Source organism: Mustela nigripes, chromosome 5 (genome assembly GCF_022355385.1).
Source record: "Mustela nigripes isolate SB6536 chromosome 5, MUSNIG.SB6536, whole genome shotgun sequence".
NCBI lineage: Eukaryota > Metazoa > Chordata > Mammalia > Carnivora > Mustelidae > Mustela > Mustela nigripes.
The window spans coordinates 112,859,196-112,874,037 of NC_081561.1; the positions used below are offsets into that span (position 1 = coordinate 112,859,196).

General features: G+C 33.4%; 1 protein-coding gene across 5 annotated transcripts in view; it reads right to left on the reverse strand.

Annotated features, from left to right (window-relative positions):
- The window catches only part of EPHA7 (EPH receptor A7), a 169,557-nt gene that overhangs the window by 18,093 nt on the left and 136,622 nt on the right, over positions 1 to 14,842 (reverse strand). For 3 of the 5 annotated variants that reach the window (XM_059401075.1, XM_059401074.1, XM_059401078.1), the window contains exons 6-9: positions 10,170 to 10,294; positions 7,371 to 7,554; positions 2,387 to 2,495; positions 1,631 to 1,686 (exon numbers count right to left, since the gene is read on the reverse strand). In XM_059401075.1, coding sequence (XP_059257058.1) covers positions 1,631 to 1,686; positions 2,387 to 2,495; positions 7,371 to 7,554; positions 10,170 to 10,294 — 474 coding nt within the window. The remainder of the gene's footprint in view (positions 1 to 1,630; positions 1,687 to 2,386; positions 2,496 to 7,370; positions 7,555 to 10,169; positions 10,295 to 14,842) is intronic. The other 2 variants (XM_059401077.1, XM_059401076.1) reach the window with 1 other exon arrangement.

Consider the following 14,842-nt stretch of genomic DNA (forward strand, 5'->3'; position numbering starts at 1 on the left):
ATCTTAAAACCACCATTGACATTTTGTTCTGGGGATGAAAACTGTTTTTATATATCATTTATCTCGTCTATGTCAGCAAGGAAGACATGCAGCTCTATTTTTGTCTGATTACAAACTTGATGTCAAATGTAAAAAAAGCAAATGGCATCAAAATATTAAAACTGAGTGATGACAATTTAGCATAAGGCTATACAACATGTTTTAGATAAGCCATGTTTCAATTTACCTTCTGCATTAACCTGAAAGCTAAAAGCAAATAAGCTACAATGTATTTGATAATTTGGGGATGTGTCAGATATATTGAGTAAAGGAAAGAAAAGTGACATACTGATGAAGGTAAAATTAAATGATTCAGCTATCAAATTATTCACAAAATGGGTAGAATTGGGCATTGTAGGAATTATAAGTTACTCTTCTAGATACATATTAAACTAGATATAAAAGTTCAGGCATTCAAGTTTTGATTTACTTTTTCCCCTGGGGGAAGATATTCTCTCATGTTGGGAAAAACAAAAAATTTAACCTCCATTTTTTCTGTGTATCTCTATAAACTGCCGATGGCAAACTCATCATTGGTAATAATAGTAACGGTAATAACAATGCTCACAATTTATGACTTTAAACCACACATTTTCTTGATTGATGTTTATACATTTTTGTGACCTTAGGATGGGTACATGACAATATCTTCTTAGATACTGACAAAGTAATTTGATAAATAACACAATGATTGATATAATTCTTAGGCCAGTTAGGAAATTCATCTATTCATGAGAAATTTTAGTAAATATTATGCTACCAAGAAAAATAATAAATACAATTGTCTTTTAATATTTTCAAGGATTAACAATAAAAGAGTGGGTTTGGATAAGAACATCATTAAGTGTCCGAACTCAAATCATAGGATCATGAGATCTTTACTTTGGCTACGTGAAGTAATAATATTTATTTGCATAGCTCTCATTTTTTCCCTGGTCATCCACATTGCAACAGGAATAAGATTAATGCAGAGGGGCATCTACTTCCTTTGGTTTCCAAAGATCTCTTCTAAATATGACTTCTAAAATCAATTTTTAAAAATCAGGTAACCCAAGGCCCCAGAAAAACAGTGGAAGATTGAATCCTATTATTATGAAATTGATATCAAGGGAAATATCTACACAACAGACAATGTATAGTAGCTGAAGAAAAAGAGGCTCCATAGCTTGGCCTTTCATGGTAGCATCGCTCATTGAGTGGGAAAACAAGGTTCTGCCTTTCTACTTCTAAATGAATTCCTTAGCTAGAATACAGGCCATGCAACTTGTAATGGATTCTTGTTAGAATGGTATGAAACACTTGGGCAAAATTTGCAAAACGAAAAATCGTGACATAAAAGCAGCTAAATATCTTGCAGTAATATTAAAATTTCTTGTGAGAGATTATATTTCTCAAGCTATTCCATGTTTTTAAAATTCACATCATATGATTTTCATTCTAAATATCCTGTTCAAATGCTTTAAAGCAACATTTTGAGCTCATTATGTACTTTCAAGCATGAGACATTAGGAATTTTTTTCATGCCAATGCTAACAACCAGGTGTCTGTATTAATTGGGGTACATAATAATAAAGAAAAACCAAACACTTACAATGAAAGTAAAGCTCTTCATCCCCTTCTTGGTCAGCTTTGCTATAACCACAGTGCCTAGAAAAAAATCAGATTTTTGATGATCTCAGCCAATAATCTTACTTTATATATTTAAAATTCAGTACAACTGCTTTAATTCTTTGACAACATGCTAGTTAGAGCAATAAACAAAATACAAAAAAAAATCTTGTCCATAGTTTGAACTCATTGATAATAATATAGTAACTCATATGATTAAAAGAAGTACAAAATATGAAGTACTTGTGTGAGATAATGTAGAGAGAATATACTTTATAAATTTAAATTTATCAGTGAGTGAATATTTGCTTATACTTTTTTCTGAAAAACAATAGCGATAACAAAAGATTTTAAATGGTCTCCACTGACCCAGGAACTAAATGTGTACATCTTTCCTCAGCTATCTCCTATATTTATGGTGAAAACCTAACTAAAAGTAACCAATAAAAACACACCCAATAGAAATTACAATGCTCATTGCACTTAAACTAAAGGCAATGAATGATTAAGCTCATACTGTATTTGACCTTGGGAGAAGGGAATTTATTGACCTTTAATATTTCGTATTTACTTTCAAAGTTCTAATACAAAGTTACTTACTTACCTACAAAGTTACTTACTTATAAAGTTCTAGTATTTCATATATATTTCAATTTGTACACTAAATACTAATAGGCTGACATAATTCTGAAAAGTCAATAAATTTTGTGTTAAAGATTAGAACAAATTTGTGTTCTACCTTCTTCCAATGATGAAGCCAAAGACCATGAACACCAAAATGATGGTCCCTGCTACTGCGACCACGGCAATTATAATAACAGGATTCTGTTCACTGGAGACGGCTGTTGCTGGAAAGAGAGGAGAATAGGCTCAGAAATACTCAACACCATGTAAGAACTTGAGAGGGTAAACAAAATCTTATGAATAAGAGATATCTATGTCTTTTAATTCACCTCTAATTTTAAATAAATGCATTATGTTGTAATAATATTAACTTAAATAAATGCTGTTTTGTGGGGTTTTTCTTTTGCATTTTAAAGGCGTGGTAAGGACAATACTTTCATCTATTTTATATTACTCAGCTATAAAAGACGCCTATAAAATGCCTTATTGAATGGCTAACTCCTGCTTAGTTGCTGAAAACTTAGTTATGAATCAACAGAGAGAAGTCTTTGATCTATAATCATTATTAAAATCTCCATTTTCCATCCCAACAAGGTATGCGATCTTTGTGACTCTTTTTTTGATATATGAAAAAAGAAACAAAACACATACTCTGCATTTTTTCAAAGCATCTTAAGTGGTCTCTCATATTATTAATATAAAATAAAAACCATCATGGAATTATAGTAAATCATCCTGATTTTATAATGTACCATAATTCAGGAAAAAGATGAGTGGAAGTATTTGTACTAATTTGACAAAGTATGCTACACACACATTTGAGAGTTTAAGATTACAGAGGAGGTAGGCTCTTTACAAAAGAGCAAACTTTTTGGAGGTACTTTAAAGAAACATTTTAGCATTATCTAATTGCAGATACTTCCTGTACAAGCCTAAGTGATTCTTCTATGCTTATTAAGACAAGTCCAGCTGGACCTTTCTGAGAGTCTCCTTGGGAGCAGTGTGTGTTTATGTGTTCTTTAAAGCAAGCCCTGATTCCGATTCCTCATCAAGTCACATGGCCTTCTCACTTCCATTTTTCCAAATTAGTGAAGTTCTACTTATATGATAATTCATAATTGTCATATTTTCCCCAGAGTATTATATTTTCGATGTCAGTACAGACTTCATAAAATAATCAAAGGAGTGTAAAAACAATGAGAAGATGTATTCCAACAAATGATCCAGTTGCAAATATCATTTCATATATAATGTCAAACTAATATAGTTTGTTTATTGCTGAAACAGTCAACAGCTGTAATCTTTAATATAAAGCAGGATGGAAAATACTACTCCTTCTTGGTGGTGGCAAGGGACTGGGTCTCCAGGGCGGTAAATTATACGTAGGAAGAGTATGTCTTGCATAAAGTTTTTCTGATTGACCCTTCTCTATTTATCTATGTTCTCCTCTTGACAACACATTTCTTAATTGTGTATACCTATGCTAAGCTAACTATAGATAGATCTTATATCAAAAAATAGTGAAGTAGCGCCTGTGTAATAGACAGTTTCTGAACAAAGGCATACACACTCTCCCTAATTCAACCCCTGCTGATTTGCTCCCTGAGGGAATTATACAAGGGAGGGAGGCTGAGAAAAAGGAAACTTTTAGGCTTCAATTTCTGAATTACAGCCTATTATTATTCAACAACAAAAAAGATTTCAAATATATTTGTTTTTTTGGCTTAGTTAGATTATTTTAAATTTTCATCTGTCTTTATGTGTGTATATATATGCATAAATCTCTTTCTATATATATTTCTCTCTCTCTCTCTCTCTATATATATATATATACATATATATATATATATATGTATATATTAGATATCGAGAGAGACAAAAAAGAACAGAGTAGTTTTTTTCCTGAGGGAGGAAAAATTATACACATATGTGTAGAAATTGTTTCCATTCAATCGCTGTGTCCCATGGGTCTAATTCTTTGCTTGTCTTAGGCTCAGTTCTGCCTTAGCCTCAAAAACAGAACTGCAGTGAAAAACTGAATTCAGGTGAATGATGATTAGAATTTGTGAATATTTATACATTTTTATAGGTACTCAGGGTCACACTTTAATCTTTCCACAGTCAAATTTATAGTTAATATTTTCATCTCCTTCATGGGTAATGCATTTTAAAAGTAATTTGTAAGTGCCATAATCGTCACATTATGATTTCAAAATTGTAAAACCAGTAGTATTGATTCTGAAGAGATGGGGATTTTAGGATACATGTGCAATGGAATAATCTGTTTAATTTCCCTTTTCAAACACTGCTTAGGGGACCTCTCTTGGGTGACATGTTCACTTTTTCCCTTCCTCCAAGAGCAGTGAATCATTGTTTCCTGACACTCTGATAGCATTGGGTCATGCACTCCAATGCTTAATTGTACGACAGAATTTGTGTACAAGTCTCTCTCCTTTAAACAGCATAATTGTGTCATGTGTCTCTCCACATCCCTAATTCTTAGCGCAGTACTTTGTGCTAAGCCAGCAGTTCTCAAAGGGTGGACTGGAAACCCAAGGGTCCCTCAAGAACTTTCCAGGTTATCTGCAGGGTCAAAACTATTTAATATGATGTGATGTTATTTGCCTTTTTCACTCTCATATGCTCACAGGTGCACAGCTGAGTTTTCTAGAAGTTACATGACATGTGAAAACACCATTACTCTAATGGCTAATGAAATGTGTGTTTGTGTGTTTTATTTTTTTTTTAGTTTTACTTTCTAATAGTGAATATTGATAGATATAATCCAAATAATCAAAATCTCTTTGGATAGCCCTAGCATTTTTTAATAGAACAAAAGCTTGGGGATGGCTATGCTAAATAATAAGTAAAAGCTGACTTGAGACTTTCTGTGTGTACTCCATGTACATTAACTTAGGTAATATTTAGAATACCATTGACTTAGATACTGCTATGCTAGTAATTAAGGTACATGAGGTCATGCAAAGTCTCACAACTAGACATGGAAGAACTGAGATGTGAAACCAGAATATGTCTCCTGGCACTGATTGATAGTGGTAATCTGTTCTATGTTGATGACTGTGAGGTCTTCATTCCTTGCTTATTTATTGAGTGCCTTCTATGTGTCAAGCACTGATGGTAGGAACTGGCAAGACAATAGCAAGGAAAAGATAAATGGATTGTTCCTTCATCAACTTGACATTCCCATGGGAGAGAATATTCAGTTGCTAAAACCATAAATTCTTTTTAATACAAAAATCTAGTTTTAACATCACTTCATGTGATCTTTTGGGTTTACTACTACATCTTATTCTCTTTGAATATCAGTTGTTTAATTTTTTAAATAATGAAAATAACATCTACGGATCTCAGGAATCAATAAAAAATAGTTTGGCCCAATGTTCTCAATACAAAGTCAGAACAATGCGCAGATTCATTTTTAAAGTTTTCAAACTCAGAGGTTTAACTGATAAGGAATGATTAGGTAATGTGAGATAACTAAGGTATCTAACAAGTTTAAGAAATTCATTATCATATGATAAATCATTCCTTAAGGTGTTTTATTATATGAGAAATCACAAAGTAATATCATGAGATCAGTCTAAATTGAAAACTACTAGAACATATCTGATACAAGGCCACTGAAATCTTCACATGTTGATATCTTAATGTAAAACACTTTAAAATTTTTGTGGCCACTGAATATATTTGAGGTTCTGAGAGTTACTGCTTAACTTAAAAACACAGCAAACCTTACAAGCATTTGCTGATCAAAGAGTATTTGTCAATTTGTCTTTTAAAAGACCTATAAAAATATTTTTCTGAAGTCAAAATAACTGATAAAAATTATACTGATTTAAATTACTTACAAATTTTAATTAAAAATTGAGGAAAGAAGATCACATAATATATTTTTTAATTCATCTGTTTAGAATTTTGTGGGAGGACTATACTGGCAAGATAATGAGGTAGCAGCTGGGTAAACCTCGTGCCTAGCAGTAACATCTGAAGAAATCAAGAACTCCGAAATACAGAAACACACACTGATTCCTCAGGTAATGGAAGAAAAACCAGCATGGCACTCAAGCTGTCCTGAACTTAAGCTCTGACAGTAAACTGGGACACGCATTCCCACATACTTCTGCTTATTTGTGGTACCCTACAGACACATGCATTTTTGTTACGTTCTGTGGAACTATAGAACAAAAAAAAAAAAAAATGATAAAGGGGATTCAAGATACTGGGGGTGTTCAATTAATTAATTTAAAGATTTTATTTAGTTTTTGATAGAGAGATGGAGAGAGAGCACAAGTAGGCAGAGGGAGAGGGAGAAGTGGGCTCCCCACTGAGCAGGGAGCCTGATGCGGGGCTTGATCCCAGAACCGTGGGATCATGACCTGAGCTGAAGGCAGACGCTTAACATACTGAGCTAGAGCTAGTCACCCCAGTGACTAGCTCAGTCACCCCATGTTGTTCAATGTTTAGGCTGAGCGGTTGATACAGAGATATTCATTTAATTATTATTCTTAATATTTCATGTATACTTTAAATATATTCTCTGGTACGTTTGAAATATTTTATAAAAGAAGAAAATGGGTGATAAAAATAAATATAACTTTTAAGATCTTCTCTCTGAACTGCAATTTTGGAAATCATGGCTAAAAATCAAGAGACTTAAATTAACACAGATTTTTATAGATCATCTTTCCCTGGCCCATCCTGTGTATATCCTGGCTTCATTTTGGGGTTTCCACCTTTGATGGACACAACCGGAGTAATATTGTTTTGGATTCTATAAAAACAGCCTGTGTCAATATACAATTGAATAAGTCCCGTTTCTGTTTCTGACTTCATCTTTTCCAGAAAATCCCCAGTGCATATTAAAAAGACATATAAATTACGAGATTTTAACATTGAAAAACAAAACAGCAAATTATAAATTGTTATTCTGTATAACATTTACAAAGTACATATTTATGCATATATATTCACCTTTAAATATAAAAAATAATCTTGAACCAAATCATCACCCTCAATATTGGGGGGGAAAAATGTGACAGTTATAGAGAATAAGAATCCAAAGCAGAGGTGGTAATTACCTTCAAACATTTTACCTGTAGCTTCCTCTAGTGTAGCAACATCAAGTCTGGGACTGTAATTTCCATACCCAGCAGCAGTAAAAGCCCGAATCTGGAAAACATACACTGTTCCTGGCTTCAGGTTATTAATGGAAGCTGAAGTGGACTTGGTTTTTACTGTCGAATAGGTCCGTTCCCTTTGATCCTAGAAACAATATATTCAGGGAATATTTAATTGTAATTGCAACCAGGCAATCTGACAGCCAATTCTTGCAATTTATTTCAATTTGCTGCATTGTTTTTTATAAAGGGCTACATTGTACCCTGTGGAATATTGTAACATTGAGTTGTTTCTAAGATAATATAAAATGGAAATGTGAACACATGCCTTTGTTCTATAAATTTCAAAGAGAAATAATTTTGTTAAACCATTTATATGTTTTGAGCTTTTGCTTTGCTGGTAGAGGGCACAGTGGCAAGAACTATTTAGCCATAAATATAATCAAATGTCCTGTTAACCAAAACCTGGGTATGCTTGTAAAATCTATGGTTTAATAGAGGTCTTCCCTTCATAATGTAGTCTTTTAATACTTTTCCTGAATGTTATTCAGCAAGCAAAAGGCCATATGCGAAAAATGAGGAAAGGTATTAAATCAAGAAATTTAGCTAATACCACCACCATACTGACATATCAATTGCTTTCATTAAAAACCACATTTCTCACAGAATAGAACCACTTTTACAAAACAATATTTAATGGAATATTTTAAATTAAAACTATCAATATAAAAGTTAAAGCACTGTATAATTTGGCAATATTTTAAACATTGCTTGGTTCAATTTTCCTCATTTTTCATGAAAACTGAGGCCTGTAGAGTTTAAAAATGCATTTATCATAAATGATAAGACTAAGAATGAAATAATTATAAAAACCCAAGAATATAAAAAACCCCATCAAAACAATATCCAAATGAATAAATATTTAAAGCTTAATTGGAATGACTCAAATGGCTTTTTATTTAAAAAGCTATAAAAACTACATATCAAAATATACAATTTTAGATAGTTTCTTACTTGTTCTATAATAAATAATGGTGCTCAACTATGTCTGACAATAAAACTATTCATTGAAATCTGAAAATGTCAGTTGGGTTGTTTGATCTGCCTTCATGCTATTTGCAAAAGTCTGAATAAATTTGTGCTTAAACTGTATTTATTGAAGTTGATATTTGATTGTCTTAATTATAATCATTCATAAAAATGATTGTTGGTATTATAAATATATATTTATCTCAAATATAAGAAGTAGGCATAACTGATATTAGATGACATAATGATATATAGAGACCACATGCTTTCATATGTTAGAATGCAATATATTATTCTAATAATTGCCAACTTTGTAAGTTCAGCAAATGTAGATACATTCTTTTTTGTCATACAAAATAGAAAAGAAACTATCTGAACAAATTTATTCCAGACTAAGGATGTGCAAAATATTTCCTTGCACTGTGAGAAACTATACTGTCATTTACTACTTAACACATTTTTAAAATGTATTTCATTGCTTTAGAAATCTGATGAAATTTCAGAAGGGACCAACTATAAACTCTTAGAGCTCACTGGAAAACAGACATAACAAAACCAATAGTAAAAACAAAGATTCCTCAGAAACACAGTTGACAGGGCAAGAACTGTATTTCCTGGTACACAAATAAGGTATTTAAAATGTAACTTTGGCCATGAAAGTCATGAATTAGTAATGAAAATAGTATGTAAAAATATTATAAATTTAATCTGAACATTGAAACTAATCTTAAACTGTTTTTTCTTCAAAGGGAAAAATGTATTTATTGCCAATGCACTGCATACATTTAAATTGTTCAGTCAAGTAAATTCTGCCCCCAAGATTTTCCAAAGCTTGGGTCCTATTTTGAAATTCTGTCTAAATGATTAAAGGCTATGCATATTATAGAACTTCAGCTAACATCCTGAAGTCAGTAAGTAACACTTGTATTAATAATAACATTAATATCAATTACCAATATTCATATTAATAATACTAATCATTTCTGTGTTTCAAACCTTGAACCAAATCTTTCTGTGAAGTGGAGCCTATATAATAATTTGTGAACAGGGTGTCCACGCCCCTCCAAATAGGTCAGAAGTAAACGCACTCATACACTCAATTATATCACTATTTACTAAAACTCAGCCATTATGAAGACTAAAGGGCAGCACTTGGGTTTTAGCCATCCTATTTTTCATGGAGAAAGAAGTGTGAAGAAGTGCTAGATATGATTATTATGCCATATGTAGAACAAATTTGGAGGAATTTAAAGGAGCGGTACCTCATCATCTGATTCTGAATTTTGGAGGAACTACACTATTTATCATGGAAAATGTTTTTATTTGTTCAAATGACTAAACTACTTGAGGCCACCATCATCATTAATGAAACCACATAAATAAAAGAAATCATTAAGGGCCCAAGCAGAGATCCTAAAAGAATCATTCTTCAAAAACGCATTGAGCTGCGTGGCTCTACGGTACCAAAAAATCCTACATCTAATTATTATATCAAAAATTGAACAAATATACCCACTAATGGAATAGTCTCCTTTGTATAACCCAGAAACTTAATACACAGAAATCATGATTATAATGATGAACCTGAGATGGTTATTAAAAAGGGCTAAAATTAACTATGAATTTCAAAATAGCTCCAAATAGCTGGCATCATGACCAAGTTTAGTCTACAGTGCAGGAGGATGACACGAGACACCTAGGCTGCACATTTCAGCTGTTCTTAGCACTTACTTTCTCGTAATATTTGATTTCATATTCGGTGATGACTCCATTGGGATGCTCTGGTTCCTGCCAGGAAAGCTCGACACTCCGCTGCAGCACCCTCTCCTTCATCACTCCGCTCACTTGCGAGGGAGCTGTTTGGACAAGACATGTCAATAAACAATGAGAAAATTCACTGGATGCCTCAAATCAAATGTCACAACTGATCAGTCCCATGCTGTGCCAGTTTCATTAAGGTAAAAGAAAGCACCTTTTCATAGCTCACAATTCAGAAGCTAATGAATATTCAAACAGGACCTTATTACTGTTCATAAACCTTAATAGAAATTTAAATTAAAGTGCAAACAGCAGAAGATAGCATTGTTCAAGTTAGTGAAAAATGGAAATGATGGGGCTGAGAATGACAATTAAGCAAATGAATGCTAATTAAGGCTACAAAATATGATTTCAGATTAATCTCCAGTGATAAACTAAGTCCAAATATTTACTTCACATGCGGTGGAGATATACTTTTTAAAAAAAAAAAAACAGTTTAATGCTGTGCAAGAATAAAATATATGGAATGGCTACTTTAGTCTTCAATTAAAGGGAACACACTTTTTAAAAATGTTTTTATGTTTTAACTGTGTGTGTGTGTGTGTGTGTGCTTGTGTGTGTGTGTTTGTATGTATTCGCACACACATAAGTGGTGGCTGCTTTAGCATTCTCGCATCTTGACCTAATGAAGTGTAAAAACTTTTTCCCAAGGTTAATTGGAATTCTTTGAGAATACACACACACACACACACACACACACACACACACACAGCTAGGCTCTTGCACATGTAATTTCTGTCTACGTAACCTAGGTTTCAAGCTTTGATAGAAGCAATTCAAGCTACAATTTTGCTCTCTCTTTCTATATAGATAATAATATGCTCAGAGTCCTTTCATCCTAATTAGTGGCATATACTCTTTTTGGTAGCTAAGACTGTGGAATGTAGCAAACTAATTTGCTCTGTCTAATTTGCTCCGTGATGATTAACTAGTTGTCTTCTCTGTCTAAATGAGTAGCTGCACTGGTTTGGCTGAATTTCAGTGGGGTCATTATGTTTCATGTATCATGCTCTATCTCATTCTGTAAAATATTTTCAGGCTGTTAATTTAATTTTCAGATGTCCAAAATTGTTAATAATCCTGCTGACAGAAAAGCAATTATATGGGGCGAAAGCTGTTTAAGCAAGCTTCTGATGTTTATACCTTTGACTTTATTTTGTTACTTCTACTTCTTAATATTTTCTAGTATCAATGTCTAGGAAAAACATTTTTCGCTGCTTTCTGGCTTGGCGATTTTGCGGGAAGGACATGGAAGATGCATGATTCCCATATTTCCTCTCAGATTACTAACAGAAGCGTAACTAGGGCAGATTAAGTGGAACAACTTTCCCTTTAGGGGGATGCAGCTGAAGTACTCAGCAGACTGTGTTTACAGACTAAATGTGTTTCTGATATGTTTCCAATGAAACAAATTTCTAATAAGAAATCTTATTTTGCCATGACTTTTAAAACCTGAATCTATGCAGCGAAGAAGAATTTGTTTCTAAAGTGATTTGTCTCTCCATCCAGAACATGCTTAGCATATTTCAGCCACCTGGGGTGTTCAAGAGGCTGCGTCCTCAAGCCATAGCCTAGGGAAACAGAAACCCCAACGAATTCTGAGGTGAATCTACTTAGCAAATAATTTCCAATAGTCCTTCTTCTTCTTCTTCTTTTTTTTTTTTTTTTAAAGATTTTATTCATTTGACAGAGACACAGCGAGAGAAGGCACACAAGCAGGGGGATTGAGAGAGGGAGAAGCAGGCTTCCTGCTGAGCAGGGAACCCTATGTGGGCACTATCCGAGGACCCCACCCCCGAGAGATCATGACCTGAGCGGCAGGCAGACGCTTAACGACTGAGACACCCAGGTGCCGCAATTTCCAAGCGTCTGATTTACTTAAAATCATTCAGAAAAATCTATATTTAAACTTTAGTAAGAAACAGAATGCAGCACACATAAGAATACTGCAGTAGACAATACCCGGAATTACTCAGTAAAGTTGCTGATCTCTGATCTGGCTTTATGATATGTATGATGTGTGCTATTTGGAAATATATTTGCTGGAAACAGGTAGAGAGGAGGCGCTGTCTAGGTCTCTTTCAAACAACACACGTAGCTTAATGCGATTTTCAGTGTAAAGCAAATTATATGACTTTGCTTAGTCTCTATCCTAAATAGTAAGGTGAAGAGACACTGAATTCTCCAAGGTATGGAGGAGACGTGGGGTATAGATGTACCTCATTTAGTTTCTGACACGTCGCAGCAAAATCTAAGCATAGAACAAGATTTGATTTCTGCAAGTTACACACTAAAATTATATTCATTATTTCATCCTGGAAAAGAACTCTTATCAATAAAATTATGGTAGTTTGGGGGTTGGGAGAAAAAGATGTCAAAAAATACATTTGTAATATATGGCATTTTGAAACCCATATCACACCATTAACAGTGATTTTCCCCTTTTGTACAAGGAGCCACATCTATAAATAGCTATACTCCTGATTTTCTGGAAAATTCCCTTTAAAAATGTGTCCCTTGCTGATACTATCTTGAGTCACACATTTAAGAGGGTCAAAGCTAGAAGTACTAGCACATGGCCCTTGAGAATAGGCAAAACGCAAGATAGGAAATATCTTTGTCTGTCTCATGTCCTTCAGATGCAACATTTTTTTACAGGAGAATTGATGATATTTTCCCTTGAGTTTCAATATCTTAGGCATAAGGATATATACTTTATAAACAAAAATCTGTAAGTGAGTTGGATTCTAGCAGAGTCATTATTTTCAGATAAACTTCTATGTAAAGGTAAAATTGAAGTGGCATGAAGTTCTTTAATCTTAAGACATAATGATTTCTATGCTTAATATAGTCAATCTAAATTAACCACATTGTAATGATTTCACCAATACACTCACTGTTACACCAAAATACCCAATTAACTACAATCTGAAGTCAATTTTGAAAAGAAATGTCTACAACTAAATTACATACACACTTAACAACCAATTAGGTGTTATGATATTTAAATTATATTTTTTATAATTAGCAAAATGAAACAAAATCTACTGTAATCGGAATTAATGGAAGCTAATAAATAATAATCAATAATAATAAATTTCCTGGGGGTGCATGGGTGGTTCAGAAGATTAAGCATTTGTGTTTGGCATAGGTCACGATCACAGGGTCCTGAGATCAAGCCACACATTGGGCTCCCTACCTGGCTGGGAGCCTGCTTCTCCCTCTCCTTCTACTGCTCCCCCTGCTTGTGCTCTCTCACTCTCTCTGTCAAATAAATAAACAAAATCTTTAAAAAAAATAAATTTCCTAAATTGGAAAATGTAGGAAAACAAATACCACATAGAGAAGAGGTTTTAAATGTAAAATTTTAGTAGGTTTTTAAACAAATGATTAACAGATTCATTTTTTACCTAACTTTCTAGCAATATTCAAATACAAGAATTGATTTCAACCAAAGAAACATGGAAGATTCTCACAACTTATTGGGGACATATATGGAGTCTCTACAATTGACAGTGAAAGAACATCTTAGAAAATTGAGAAAATGGTTTCTGTGGTTCAAGTAGAAAATCTCAACAGCATAAGAACAAAGTCAATGAAGTTGATGTGAAAGGAAATCAGAAGTCTAATAACAGGTCAAAAGGTAAAAATCTGTGGGCTGCAATTATTAGTTAAAAGGCTTTGAATTTAAAAATAATCAGTAAGAATGGTGGGTTTGTATACAGATGTGAACCAATCAACATTTTATAGATTTTGAGCTTCAAGCACTCGTATAAGATTTTTTTATCTTAATCAATTTCTAATTAAAATCTAAATATAGCAGATATATTTAAGTTACAAGATGGAGAATATTCATAAGTCTCCATTTTTCCCTACTAAAATATTAAAGTTACTTACAGGTATGGAAAACAAAAATTCCCTGCATGAAGTGGAGGAAAAAACAACTTAAAAACATTGTATAATAGGTGAAGGGCCCTATACAGATGTCCATACTCTAATTCCTGGAACATGTGAGTATGGAACATTACATGGCAAAACGGACACTGCAGATGTAATTAAGGTTACAGACTTTACAATAAGGATATTATCCTGGATCTTTGCCATTGGGCCCAATCTAATCATATCAGCCCTTAGGAGCAGAGAAATTTCTCCAGCCAAGGTCAAAGAGATGTTATAGAAGGAGGAACCAGGGAGATCTGAAACATGAGAGGAAATTGACCTGCTATTACTGGAGTGGCCACATGGGAAACATGAGAAGATATGGGAGTAGATTTTAAGATCTAAGACTGGCCCCAGTTGACAGAGGAAGGGAAATGGAGGCCATGACTCTACAAGTACAAAAGCCCCACATTCTTACAACAACATGAATGAACTTGGGACATACTTCCCCAGAGCCTCCAGGTAAGAGGCCAACCCTGCTGCACCCAGACTTCTGACCCATAGAACTAGAAGATAATAAATGAGTGTTGCTTTAAGAGTTTTACAGTAGGTGGTTTTTTTTCCTTTTCTTTCTTTCTTTCTTTTCTTTTTTTTTTTTTAACGGTAGCAAGAGAAAACTAATACACATGGTAAAAACAAAGCAAAAC